Below are 14350 nucleotides of genomic sequence, written 5' to 3'. Positions count from 1 at the left end.
GTTTGGTGAGTTATTCCTTTCAGATTGATGAGTGTAATTCAGTCATAAATGTGTTGCATTAAATGACAAATTTTCTATGTTCTGTGTCATTGATCTTTCCACCTTAGTGCCACTGTGAAGTCAGTCTCCCATGGACTGGATCCTGCCAAATATGTCTTTTTACCCCTCCATTGAAAGTGAAAGCCCAATTGGGAAACTCCAACTCCCAGCGCATTTCTCAAAACCTAGTGTGCGCACTTCCAAGTGTATTCAGCTTAATTAGTCACGCCCAGTGATTGGATACTCTTTATTAGTCACACCCAGTGATTGGATACTCCGTAGAGTTCACCAAAAAGTATCCAGTCACTGGGCGTGACTAATTGGGCTGATACGCTTGGAAGTGTGCACGCTAGATTTTGAGAAATGCCTCCATTGTCATTGTGACACAGCACTCCACAGCACACAAGGAAATTGCATTAATGCCTCACCCGAGCAAGGGGGCAGTGCAGCGGGATGGTACCATGCTCAGGGTATTTCAGTCATGGAGGAGGATGGGGGAGAGCACTGTTTAATTACTCCCCCCACCAACCTTTTGGGTCGGGAATCGAACCGGCAACCTTTGGGCTACAAGTCTGACACCCTAACCGCTTACCCATGACTGCCCATTGTTTTTTGCGCTCATATGATTGGATCTAAATTGAATTGCTTTTATATTTGGTCCAGGCAGGGGTGGGTTAATGGACAGGCCTCAAGGGGGTCACAGGTCGGAATTTAACCTGCCTACTCCTATTTTCCTCCAATTCACTGATACCAGATAGCATAGTAGGCCTATTTATGTCAGGTAAAATGGAAACCTAAAATGCTCTAAGGTCTATGATCCAGAAGGGAGCTCCCCTCCCTCTCTCCGTTTTAGGGGGCTGATGGAGGGCACAGCAATTTTTGACCAGGGGCATCTTGCTCCGTCCCTGATTGTGGCCTACATACTCTGGATACACACATGGTGATGTCATCATAATAGCAGACTGCCCACAATGGATGATGGTAAATTAGTGTATTAATAATGTGTGTATTTATTAAATGTGAACAACGCGTGCCCCAAAACAGTTAAACACTGACACCTCCAATCATTAGTTGAAACACAGCTGCTACATCACAGCTGTGCTAAAACAAATCTTATAGGCTACGTAGACAAAAAAAAAGTTTCTCCAAAAAAGTTGCCCGAGGTCCAGGAGCTTGGGGCAGTAGTGAGCACTAACATGGCTGATAGTGGGGCAGGCTTATTAGAACAGCTGAAGTCGTGCATCGTATGGTCTTGGGCATATTTTTGGAGTGTCTGGTTCTTTGTTATGCTATTTTTGGTCAACCTTCTACGACTGCCATTTAGATACAACGACAGTCTTACAGCAGGTGAGCTCTCGGTTATCAATTCTGTTTTATTTTGGTTTTAAATGTCGCTAGCTTGTGAACTTCTGAAAGAGTTGGCAAACCAGTCAAAGACAGCTAGACACGTCTACGTTGTTGGGCTAGCTGAGCCTGCTAGCGAGCACGATTTGGAATAAATTTAGATAAACGCATAACGCTTACACAAAATCTTCATAAGAGAGGGGAGAATCCGTTTAGACCCCGTAGGCCGCTTTGGAAACGTGAAAGCAGTATCTCAGATGCACTGCTGTTGGCCAAATAGACAATTTGTTAAAAGTTAAACCGTATGGTCTGTTATTGAAGAGAGGTGGACGAGAACATTTAAAGCTAGGGTAGCCTTGCCAAAAGTTTTAAGGTTACTGGGAACATTAACTGACTTCCAGTTTAGAGAGTGTCTTCTACTTTGACTATGGAAATATGGTCAGGAAATTAAAATTAGGGGCTCTTCTCGTGGAACTGCATCCTTTGGTCAATGTGACTGTACATTGCTGGGCTAGCCATTCAGTCCAGTTGCATTGGAAGCCCCAGACAGGCAGCACAGTGACTTGAGCAGGGCGCTTGGAAAATACGCCAGATGTGTAGGCTTTAATTCAGCGTATTCTGGTATATAATCCCCCAGTGTTATCTGCAATGCGCCCGCTGATTTATTGGTGCCCAGTCGTTGCAATAGATATGCTAACGGCAATGCTCTCCGAAAAGGTAGCCTGCTTGCTAACCAGTCCAGGACAACGTGAATTTAGTGCAGGATTGGCGCGAGAGTTTTTAATCGAGACATTGATGCCACACTGTCGTTTCAAAGTGCATGAAAAAAATGAATGTGCATTCATCACATTAAGCGATAAACCATTGTCGACGTTATTACCACTTTCTGTTAATTTGGGCATCTGCCCTGTGTGCTGTGCTGGTACTGCACTTGTATTGTTTTACCTTCAAAGTTAAGTTAATGACGTTTTGACATTCTAATGAGTGATAGATTGTTGTTGGCTTGTCAACTATGCTGTCAACGTGTCTCTTCGTTAACATGTGCACGTCAAAGTGTATGCCTTCTGCTGTTAAGATGACCAGGAAGTAATAGACTTCCTGTGAAGTCTTCATGATGTCAAGTCATAAGTGTGAAAGAAAATGAAAATGAGGAAGGAACCGAGGATGTGAAGAAGAGTCAGGATTTAGGCCTATTACACTCTGTGAATGCGAATCTCCTCTTGCTCACAGTTGATTCCATACCAGATGCTGCAGCTGACACTGACAGTGTGGGCCAAAAAGCAGATTGGATACTGTCCCTCCCCCCTTTCTGACACTCAACTTTGGTACCGTGGGTGAAGTGACTGGTCATTCAGCTATGCAGTGGTAGCCTACAGCAAATGCCCAGATGCCTATTGCAAATGCCCAGAGTGGTGTCTTGCAGTATGCATCCTTTCCTGTGTAGTTGTGCCATGTGCCCGCCCAGTGGACTGCAGCCCAGAGCTTTAGAATAGGTGATAAATGTGTGAAATAAATACCCATCACTGTTATTTTCTTCCCATTACAATGTCCTGGACTGACACAATGAAACACACACACACACACTGTATCACTCGGACTCAAACTATCACACTACTGTATTGTCACTTTGGTTGAAAATGTAGTACAGAAACATGTTGCAAGCTAAATGTTCTGCTGGAAGACGGCAGCCAAAAAAAATAAAGGCAAAAACCAAGTGACAAGCGATCCATTGTTTAAACAGGGGGTGTCCAAACTCCCCTACCTGCTGGTTGGCTGGTGGTGGCTGCCCTATACAGTCATAAAGAATAAGTACATAACAACTGTCAAACCCACAATTCTGCTAGTTTTCTGCAGTAGACACAGACAATAATGCATCTATTTTACGGTATGTAGGGATTTCATGGTATAGAGTAGACCGGGTGTTCAGAGGGGAGATAGAAGCTATTGATGGAGACGAAGTATAAATGAAAGCTTAAAATTATGTATAACTGAAAACTTTTTAAGATGCAGTGAGACAGTTGGTGTGTCTGGTTGTTTTTGTTATATTTTACTTATTTCTTTGTCTTTGAATGGTTCAAAATTAGGTGTAGTTGAATACACCATCTACCAACGAATCCCTTTTTGATTGTGAAACCATCATGAAGTAAGTTTACTGCAAACACAGTGTGTGCCATTCAGTTGGTCTCTTTAAGTGTGACACTGGTTATAGGCATTTTGTGCATTTTTTGTTCAATCGTGTACAGGGCTCTAAATTAACACCAGCCATCCAGCCAAATGCTGGTGAAATTTCAGTTTGAGTGGTAAAAAAGGACTACCTTACTACTAGCCACTTTAACCCATTAGCAACTGTGTGTTTGGCTCGTTAGATTAACATCAACTAACCGTTTTGGCTGGTGATGAAAAAAGTTAGTTTAGGGCCCTGATCGTGTATGTACAAGATTGGCGATTTGTTAAATGCATGTATTCATACTGATGTGTGGTGGATGCTTAATTTAGACGGCCTGTGGCATCTGTAACGTGAGAGGCATGAGGGGCAGCCCTCTTCCATTTGGCTCTCCGTCCGGAATGATCCCCACTCTGACGCTTTCACTGGTACAGTACAGTAGGCTACCCTCATACCAGGGGAGGGCTGAAATGGACCCCCGAATAATCTGGCTGGCTTGTGCCATCTCCCTGCGGTTTCCTAACAGGTGTCGGCCGTCCCCAGGGTGAAAAGAGTACTCTCAGACTGGCTCAGCGTTTCAGAGATGGGTTTTTTTAGCTGCATGTTCGCTGACAAACGTTATGCTGTTTGTTTGCTGTTTACTGATTGGGTCTGGCAATTTTCTGTTTCGAGGGAGATGATAACATCTGCTCAAAAAATAGATTTTATCTCCATGTTCTCCTCTCTCTCTCTCTCTCTCTCCCTCTGTCCCTTTCTCTCTTGCTCTCTCCAAAGACGAAATTTGTGCAGTTCCACATGCAAGTCTTCTTACGGCCAGCAGGTGGAGACTCTCTCCTTGCTTGTCATGGTTGTTTGTTATGAGGTACATTTGGGATGTTAATATAGTAGGTGATCAAAGCCTTCTTTCTTTAATGTACCTCCTGTCTTGATGACTCATTTGATATTTTTCCCCGTTAATTTGGCTGTAATTGGAGTTTGTTGCAAAATGCTTCAAATGGAACTGTTTCTATAGTCTTAAAAATCCTTCCCATGTGAATTGGGATTGACTTAAGAATCCTTATCTTCCCAGATTTGATTTCCTAAAAACATTCCTTTAGATACGCATTTGTTTTTACTCTTGCATTACGGATCCCAGCCTACCCTTTAAAGCAGAAGTAAGTATATAAATCTCTCTGTGATCATTCTGTCTCATTTCATGTTAAGGTAATTGCCTGTAATTGGCTACATTATCAGCTTCTCTAGTCAGTGAAGGCACCCAACTACATGGACCACTTGCACAGATTTTGTACACAGTGCTTACCTCCAGATTGCTCATTATTATTGAGTGTCAGTCAGTCCATTGGTGGGGCATCTAACCCCCCACACCCCTCCACCAACAATACACACACACACACACACACACGCACACACCCCTCTTTGAAGGATGGCCACCCTCCTTTTCACACTGGTTTTCAGTTGCCTAGCAACTAGGAGCAAGCGGCTTGCCTCCATGCTAGCGGAGTAGCTCATCAGCGGGGCATTGTTCTGGAATAAGTACTCTGGGAGGAGAGGATTGCTCTCTCTTTTTTTGGGAGGTGGGGGATGGATGAATTGGGAGAGGTTGTCGTCGTCCATGTACTTCTTTTGTTAATGGCTAATGACAAAAAGATTTCACTTAGCAAGCATAGGTCGACACACGAGACAGGCATACTGTATATAACTTAGACATTCATTCATTCATTCATTCATTCATTCATTCATCCAATATGTGACTCAGCACACAGTACGCTGCACAAAGCCCCATTGTGTTTTTTTGTGTTCTTTTATTTATTTATTTACTTTTGCATTTGGGTTCATCAAATTTTAACCAGCAGCGTGTTTGCCTGTGTGTTTGTGGTACAAGGGTGTGTATATCACAGGTGCATCCTCTGATGTGGTCTGGAGGCAAACTGACTTTACCTGTCCTGCAGACTGTCTGTTATTGTCTCTGTCTGATCTGTGCTGTTTTAAAAAAAGACCTGCACCGTGTTTTGCCTGCGTGTTGTTTTCTCCCCACCCTGGTGTCAGGTTAGGTATCCCCAAAACATCCCCATCGGTGATGTCTGATGTCTGAACACCATCCTTTATGTCAAATCAGTGTGGGCATCTCTCCACTCTTTGACCCTATCCTCCTCATAACCAGCGTCTTCTATTGGCCCGCTGGACTGGCTAAGGCAAAAAGAAAAAGCTATATGTCCAAATGCACGGATGACTGGAAAAAAGAGGTAGACAAGGACAAGCCCCACTCCCCATTCTTCTGTCTCTCCACACATTTCCCCTCCCCCATATTTTTTCCAATTTCTCGCTCTTCTCTGCCCTCTCTCTCTCTCTCTCTCTCTCTCTCTCTCTCTCTCTCTCTCTCTCTCTCTCTCTCTCTCTCTCTCTCTCTCTCTCTCTCTCTCTCTCTCTCTCTCTCTCTCTCTCTCTCTCTCTCCTCAATCTTCTCTCTCTACCCCTCCTCTCTTCTCTTTCCCTCTCTCTGTCCCCCTTCCTCCCTCTCCTCTCTCTTCTCTCCCCCCCCCTCTCTCCCCACAGCTTTCTCCTCTCCCCGTGGTGCCGTGTTTCAGAGAGCCCCCCGTGTAATTAGCGTGCCTCTGCCGTGACCTCAGGAGACATCTTCGGGCAGGAGAGGAGGGCAGGGGAGAGGAGAGGAGGGCAGGGGAGAAGAGAGCAGAGCAGGGGAGAAGAGAGGGGAGTAGGGGAGAGGAGTGGAGAGCAGGAGACATCTTCTAGCAGGGGAGAAGGGCAGGGGAGAGCAGAGGAGGAGGGATGAACTGAAGGACAAAAGCAGGCCAGTGAGTTGGGGGGGTCACGCACGCAAACGCATGTGTATGTGTGTATGTGTTTGTTTTTCGGGGCTTGCATGTGTGTTTGTCTTTGTGCCTGTGTTTGTTTTAAGGGAGCAGATGCACACATACAGTATATGCACTATATACAGTGCACAACTGGAGAGAATCGAGCAGCTTTCTTGAGGCACCTCCTGAGTGTGAGCTTGGGTGTAGACCAGGGGAATATGTCTGAGAGGGTGCAGGAGATGCTCACCAAGTGACCCCAGTTCCCTACTAGCCCATTCCTCATAGAGCGCAGACCTCACTACCTGGACAAGCTCACACAAGGAGTGGAGGCTCTGTGCTTTTATCAACAAGGTCAATCGATCTGAGAAATCGCGATATACCGAGCAAGGATAATGTATCACAGTGCAAGAAGGGGTGCTTTCAAAGTTCTGTTACCCTAATGTCCTGATGATATGATGATATTGAAATTGAAAAATAATATTAATTAGTTTTAAAAATCATCGATCCTTATTGAACTCTAGGTCAAATATTGTGATACGAACCGAATCGTAGTGTGAGTGTATTGTCGTTACAGCCCTACCCTCCAGGTCTCATTCACAGTTCTCTGGCTCAGTTCCTGATGATCAGGCTTGAGAGATTGTTTGCAAGAATAAAATATGGTCATTGGGGGTTTCTTATTCGAAAAAGAAGTGTTGAGGGTTCAAGCTCAGGATGTTCTCCTTCTATCAGGCCTGCGATTCAGCCCTACTTTTACTTATGTCCTGTTATCAGTTAGTGACATGATTGCGTAACACAAACCAGGCTGTTGCTAGATCTATTGTTATTCAAGTCAAGTCAAGTCAAGTAGGTTTTATTGTCAATTTCTTTACATGCACTGGTCATACAAAGAATTTGAAATTACATTTCTTGCTTTCCCATACAGACATAGACTAATTAAGGTAAGGACATAGACAGTATAGACATAGACAGTACTTATACATGGACTTAAGACAGTATGGACATAGACAGTGCTCATACAGACATTTAAAGTGCAAGACTGGACAACAGAAGACTTGTAGAGGACATACATTAAGAGGTATTTGTTGTGTTTTTGTGCTTTTCCTAAAAAAAGTCCTTTATAGCGTTCTGACATGGTAATAGTAGCATTTTGAAGAAAATAAATATAAAAAGGTCTGTCAAGTACACCAGCAGCAGTGTGTGTGTGTGTGTGTGTGTGTGTGTGTGTGTGTGTGTGTGTGTGTGTGTGTGTGTGTGTGTGTATGTGTTTAGTGCAGGTAGAAGGTGCGGCGTGCGTCTTGTGTGTGTGTTCGTGTGTCTGTGTGTGTGTGTGTGTGTGTGTGTGTGTGTGTGTGTGTGTGTGTGTGTGTGTGTGTGTCAGTGTGTGTATGTTGGGTTTAGTGCAGAAAGTGCAGTGTGCTTGTGTGTGTGTGTGTGTGTGTGTGTGTGTGTGTGCATGTTTTGAGTTAGTGCAGGTTGAAAGTTCAGTCACAAGTATAGTAGTGCAGGTGGAATGTTCAGTCGCAGATATGGTGGTGGGGGATGGGGAGGGGGGGTTGTCAGTGGCCTTGCTGGCTAGAGGCTGACAGTGGGGGGGGGGGGTTGTCAGTGGCCTTGCTGGCTAGAGGCTGACAGTGGAGGGAGAGTGGGTTGAGTGCTCTGATGAAGCTCTAATTGTAAGTCTATTGTAAAGTGTGTCTCCTATTGTGATGTGGACAGCAGGGGTGTGTGTTTTTTTTTCTTCCCTCTGCATGCTATTGTTGCTTTTGGTTGAGTTGTTTTAAGGTGTGGTGTTGATAAGCGTTTCATGTGCGCCGATTACATACAAGGCAAGGCATATAGAACTCCCACAGAACATACCTCTCTTAATTTAAATTTTAAAACTGGCAGATAGAACCGTGTGCGTGCGTGTGTGTGTGTGTGCGCCTTGGGCTGAATGTATGTAAGACTGAGCTATGTCTGTAATGTCTGTATTTATGTATGTTATCCGATACCTTAATTTCCCCTCTGGATTAATAAATACTACTCTACCCTTCTCTATCTCTAGAAACCCAACTGCCAAACCTTGCTTTTTCCAAGATGGCATTGTCCACTGCAGTGAATTATGTGTAGTATGTGTGTGTACAATATGCTTATAATATAATGTTGCGTTAATCTGTGTAAGCTAGAATGCGTTGCTGTGTATGCGTATGTGTGCACAAGCCAGCTAGTATGACCAGTGTTGATGGAATAAAAGAGAATTCAATTTCGATTGGTCTGATGCCATTCCCCTTAGAGCTCCGCCCCTCTCCTGTCCCCTCCTCCTCCCTCTCCCTCTCTGTCTCTCTCTTCCTTTCTCTCTCCCTCCCTCTCTCTCTCCCTCCCTCCCTCCCTCTCTCTCTCGCTCTCCTCCCTCCAGCAGCAGCAGTCAGTCTTTCACTGGCTCCTGACGTCACCCGCTGTTTGCGTGGCCATTGTCTTAGCGGACAGGACAGGCAGCTGCCTTTGCCGGGGGAGCATAGCCATAGCTAGCCACACACTCTCTCTCTCTCTCTCTCCCCTCTTTCCTCTTTCTTTCCTCTCTTCTGCCCCAGGACGGACTCTACTAACACCCCTGATCACCACCACCACCACCTCCCCTCCCGCCTGCCCACTCACCCCAGACCAGCTCTGTCCCCTCTCCACTCCCCCCCACTCCACCCACCATCCATCCACACAGCTCTCCACCCAGCCAGCCAGCCATCCCTCCCACCAGCCAGCCAGCCCCCCAGCCTCTCTCGGCCCGTGAGCATCTGTGACAAGAGGAGAGGAGAGACGTGGAAAGGAAGGGGGCCGCAGAAGAGAGAAAAAAAAAGATCCCAACACGGAGAGAGCGCAAGGACTGAAGAAAGAAGAGCAGCGAAGCGCTGAGCACTGGAGGAGAGACTAGAGCCACGAGCAGGAGCTTGATTTTTATGATTATTATTTATCCCCCCTCCTCCCTCCAGACAAAGACACAGCGGAGGATGCAGCGTTACTGCCTAGCAGGAGTGGGGATCTGAAGTGTGCTGCGTTGTGCAGTGTGGCGAGAAGAAGAGACGAGACGAGAGGAGAGGAGAGGAGGGGGGGAGGAACATTATTGTTGGCGCGTTTTGATTTCGCCTGCCTGCCCCCCTGACTCCACTACCACCCCCCTGCATCCCTGTGTGGTTTCCTGTCCGATGCCTTTGTGGCATCGCCGGTTCTGGAGGCTACTGCTGGTGTTGCTGTGCTGCTGGAGCCCAGGAGGAGGCAGCCACGCTGGGGCAGTAGTGCGAGGGCTGCTGCCGCTCTCTTCTGCACCTCTCCGGAGCTTGTGGAGCTTGTGCTAGCTACTGCTGCTGTTGTTGAGTGCTGCTGCAAAACCAACACACACTGGGGGGGGAACAGCCCATCCTGGCGGCTGCCATATCTCTGGATATCCACCACAGGAATATAGGAGCAGGAGCGGGAGCAGCAGTGGGGTTGTAAACTACTGGATGTAGAGGCTGGCCATCCCCCCACATCCCTCTCTGCCTCCCTCCTCCCTGCCTCCCTTGCTTCCTTATCACTACAAGCTGAGGCTGCTCGGTCGGACGGACGAGCGACTGACTGGATAGCTAGCTAGCTTGGCTGGCTGGCTGGCTGGTTGACTGGCCGCCTGCATTGTGTGCTTTGATGACCCCTGCTGTGTAGCTGTGTGTTCATCATCTCTCCCTCTCTCTCTCTCTCTCCCCCTCTCTCTCTCCCCCTCCCCTTTTCTTTCGCTCTCTTTCTCCATCACAGCACCCGGCCCAGCCATGTTTGGCACCGAGTCCTCATGTAAGTAACATCGCATCATCATTCCCGTGCAGTCCTCTGTGTCTCAGTGCTTGTGTCTGTGTGTGTTACATTATATCTTGCGGGATGGAGTGTGTGTGTGGTTGCTTGTATTTGTTTATTTCTTTCACCCTACACCGTTCTATAACCTTCTCTGTCTCTCTCTCTCTCTCTCTCTCTCTCTCTCTCTCTCTCTCTCTCTCTCTCTCTCAGTAAAGGTGTCTCTTCTGCACCTCCATTTTTCCCCCTCTTTCTCTCCCTCTCTTTATATACTGTGTGCCGGTCTTTCGCATCTTCTCTTGCAGCCCTGTGCCTGTGTGTGTGTGTATGTGTGTGTGTGTGAATGTGTGTGTGTGTTTCTGTGAATGCTCTAATCTAAGCCCTGTGGTCTCAGCGTTTCCCTGAAACACATTGCATCCGCTTGCCACTGGAGTCTGCCATGTTTTTTTCCCTCCTCTTGTGTATTTATTATTTTGTTGGTAGGAAGGGCAAGCAGCTGGTGATTACTGGTCATGATGCAGGGATCCATCACCCCTCCTCCCCCTCTCTTCCTCCATCTCTTCCTCCTTTTCTCCCTCTCCTCCCGTTCTCCTTTGCTATTTCTGTATGCCTCTGTACTGCCTCGCCGCATCCCATGTCGTTCATCTCCATTTTCCCCTCTCCCTCTCTTTCTCTCGCTCTCTCTCCACCCCCCTGTATTTCGTTCTGCATGTTATGTTTGTGTGTTGGTGGTGGCTGCGTTAACGCCGCTGTTTCCCCTTTTCGTGGTGGCCGAGAGTGCAGTAGCAGCCTTGTAGTGCACCGTAGCCAGCTACAGACAGGAGGACTCTGGGTATTGGGCTGCCAGGGCTCAAGCTGAGGGCTCAAGCTACACACACACACACATACACACCATACACTCGCATACTGTGCTGCCATTGCAGCTCGCTTAGGTGACATTGAGGTGCAGTCTGCCTGTGTGCCTCGCTGGCTGTCTGTCTGTCTCAAGCTGCCTTTGTGTCTGTGTGTGTGTGTGGACAGATGCTCCAGTGTTTTTCTCTTGGGAGTGTGTACGAGTTGCCTAATTATTTCACCTGTTGGATTTCAAGTCAGGTGGCATTATTTTCTGTTTGTTTCCTCAAATTTTTGTCCATTTTTCAAGGTTTTGTTCTTTTGCTTATTGTGGAATACAGTGGGGATGGATTTAGAGTGTTTATAAGTGTAAATATTTCAACTGTAGTTTTTTGATCATTTATGGACAGCTGGCCCCTGGTCTCGTGAGAATTTAGTGGCGTTGGCCTCTAGTTTGTTGGTGCTTGGATGGGGAAAGAACAGAAGCAGTTGATGATTTAACATGTATTGCTGATGGTACAGTTTATTATTATATGTGGTTTAGCCTGTCAAATGAAATGAGCTTGTGGCTCTAGCTAACATTTTGATTCACAGAAGAATTGTTGTGAAATTAAGTAAAATTGCCTTAGCCGTCTTAGTTTTCCTTTTACTCATCGTGTGTGTGTGTGCGCTTTGCCTACTGAGAAGGGAATTTCACTACCGTACTTAATATTCACATTTTAGTTCCCCTTTTACTGCTTGCATACAACTGAGCTGAACTTGGTTGCAGTCTAATCTTTCATCTTGGGTTTTGGCCCTTGTTTAGTAATGTAATCTAATAACTTGACATTCAAATTATATGAACTTCTCATTGCTTCTCGCTGCTGTGAGGCTATAACAGATGAGCATTTGTTGTTTAGTTTGTATATGTTTATTTTGCCTGCTACTGGGAGCTGAAGCCCATTTGAATGTTTTTACATGCCGATTCAAATCATTCTCATGTTGGCGCTGAAAACCTGCAGCCATGTAATTTATTCTCTTTTTTTCAGTTAGCGTTCTTCTGTTCCTCTTTTTTGAACGCGATGTGAAGATTGCATTAGAACCGTTTCTCTTGCAACAGCAGGTCTTATCTGATTAGTTTGGCAACGGGAATGTTGTGCTGATATGTAAGGGCATGATATAGGCAAGCAGCATCTGGAAGTAACATGGTTTAATCCTCTTTTAGATGCATTCAATTTTAGATGCTTTCAAACATCTCAGTCTTTAATAAAATCAACATCTAGTGAATGTTAGGGTTTGTAAAACAATTTTGCTCACCTTGCAAGTGGAGGCAAGAGGATGTGTATGCTTTATGTTACTGTCTCTTAGCCACAGAGGAGCAGGATGCACCTGAAGAGTTTCTGGATGTGGAAAAGATGGTCTTTAGCTTAGCTAGGAAATGAAAGAATGAAAGGCCAACATTTGTTTTGGACTTTTTTTGTAGAGTAGATGATTAAACATGAACAAAAAAAGCTCTTCATTGTTTTCCTGGGTAACCCTTTTTACACATTCATCATTTCTTTTCACCAGTATCTTATCTTTAATATGCCTCATGCAAAGGCAACATGGTGAAGCGAATGAGTGAGTTAAGTTTGGGAAAGGCCTCTTCTTTTGCTCTGAATTACAAGGACTTAGATTGCAGTCCATGAAGTAATAGCAATGCGTGATGCTACACGGGCAAAAACACTTGACAACTTCAAGCATTATGTTTGTCCTCCCACCCAGTGACATGCATGTTCAGTACAGCTGTTGATCAATTTGTGGTGCTCGGTTACTATTGTGTGGTGCTGTGCCACAGGATGGTCTATGTATGGGAAACACTGGTGAAGTTTAGCCAGCCCAGGCTAATGGATGCCAGTCAGCCAGCCAGCCTACAGACATCATCTTCTAAGGTTTGCACACCTCTGTATCTCTGTAACGCAAATCAGCATCAGGCAAATCCAGCAGAGGAACTTGCCTCTAACAACATTTGTCCCAGACCGTGTGATTGCTGTCTGCTGTAGGCCAACCGGTTTGTCACCTCTTGTGCATGAACATTTGAGAGGGAAATCAGATGTTTTGGTGAGCAGTGGAATGGCAGAACACCTCTCCTCTGACTTTAAATGACTGGCACAAATGCCTCTTTTCCACTTCCACTAACACGGTGCGACTCTGCCGCCACTTTTTGCTTTACCATGGAGCTGTGTTGTGCCTATTCGAAATGCAAAAAGTGGCGGCCGAGTCGACCTGTAGACCTACCAGAGAACCGGCAGTGGAAAAGAGGCAAATGTGGAATGAACAGAAGGAGGGGAAAAATCCCTGGTGGAGGCACTCAATTGATTAAAAAAAGGACCTGGAGCCGAGTTTGCTTTCCACTGTGTATTCTAGTTTGTACCTTTTCAAGAGCAACAGTTGGTTCAAGCGACTAGTAGCGGTGCTCTATTGTACCAAGCTCTTCTTTGGTTCAAAAAGTATTTTTATAATCAGGTGTTGCCCCCAATTGTCCCTGACCACAGCATCATACTTAGCATCTGAACTGGTTGTTCTGTATATTTCCTGTGCACTTTGTATCGGCTAATGATGTTGCCGATGTTGATGGTTATGTCCCCGATTTGTAAGTCGCTTTGGTTAGAACATGTCTGGCAAATGCAATGTAATATAATGTAATGTGTTTGCCATTGACTCTGAGACTAAGCAGCAGATTTAGCTTGTTTTTCATCCTTGACCTGTCTGACGGTGGCCTAGTAAACTAGACGAACCTGCTTTGTTAACGGACAAAGCTATTTTTGCCTGGTCAGTTGGTGTGGCCCTGGTCCTTGTAAGAACACTACAGTTATTCCAGACTATGTTGTCATGCTAGTCTGGTTCGCCCGGCTAGGCTGATGAAGGTGTTTGATGTATGATCCATTCATTATGTCTAACCGTTAATCAATTCTTAAAAACTTTTACATGTCTGAACTCTGAATCAAAGGAAACTTTATCTTTTACGTGACCTGTTGTTTCAACGGTGAGACTTCCGTCAACATCCATGTGACCCTCTGATGAAGACTGAAGTCTCACCGTCGAAACAACATGTCGGGTAAAATATACAAACAAAGGAAACTTTAAGAAAGAATGGTGTTTTTACTGTAAATGTCAGTATGTATAAAGGGAAGAGGCAGTGCCCTGATGGCAAGCAGCTTCCCCTCGCACTATGCATGCATCCTCTTTTTGTTGTGACCGCTGGCCAACTTCACTAAAATTTGGGGGGTTTTAGAGATCAATGGTTTTGAGTAACCTGCGGCATTAGGCCTATGTGTTGTGGTCTTCAGCTTTGGTTTTAATACAGTCAGTATATTAAAAATCTTAACAGGCTTTCAAACAGAGAAAA

The 14350-nt window shown here is 45.6% G+C and overlaps 1 protein-coding gene across 6 annotated transcripts in view; it reads left to right on the top strand.

Annotated features, from left to right (window-relative positions):
- Window positions 1-1160: 1160 nt before the first annotated feature.
- LOC134447325 (suppressor of tumorigenicity 7 protein homolog) overlaps window positions 1161-14350 on the top strand; it is a 55555-nt gene continuing 42365 nt past the window's right edge. Inside the window, exons 1-3 of one of the 6 annotated variants that reach the window (XM_063196734.1) lie at window positions 1357-1386; window positions 3468-3526; window positions 10120-10155. In XM_063196734.1, the coding sequence (XP_063052804.1) occupies window positions 10134-10155 (22 nt within the window). In that variant the 5' untranslated portion in view covers window positions 1357-1386; window positions 3468-3526; window positions 10120-10133. Of the gene's footprint in view, window positions 1387-3467; window positions 3527-6339; window positions 6361-10119; window positions 10156-14350 lie in introns of those variants that run through there. The other 5 variants (XM_063196730.1, XM_063196731.1, XM_063196735.1 and 2 more) reach the window with 5 other exon arrangements.

The sequence above is a fragment of the Engraulis encrasicolus genome, chromosome 4, assembly GCF_034702125.1.
Source record: "Engraulis encrasicolus isolate BLACKSEA-1 chromosome 4, IST_EnEncr_1.0, whole genome shotgun sequence".
In the NCBI taxonomy this organism is placed as follows: domain Eukaryota; kingdom Metazoa; phylum Chordata; class Actinopteri; order Clupeiformes; family Engraulidae; genus Engraulis; species Engraulis encrasicolus.
Note: the sequence above shows the minus strand (reverse complement) of the source record. Positions and strands in the feature narration are given on the sequence as shown.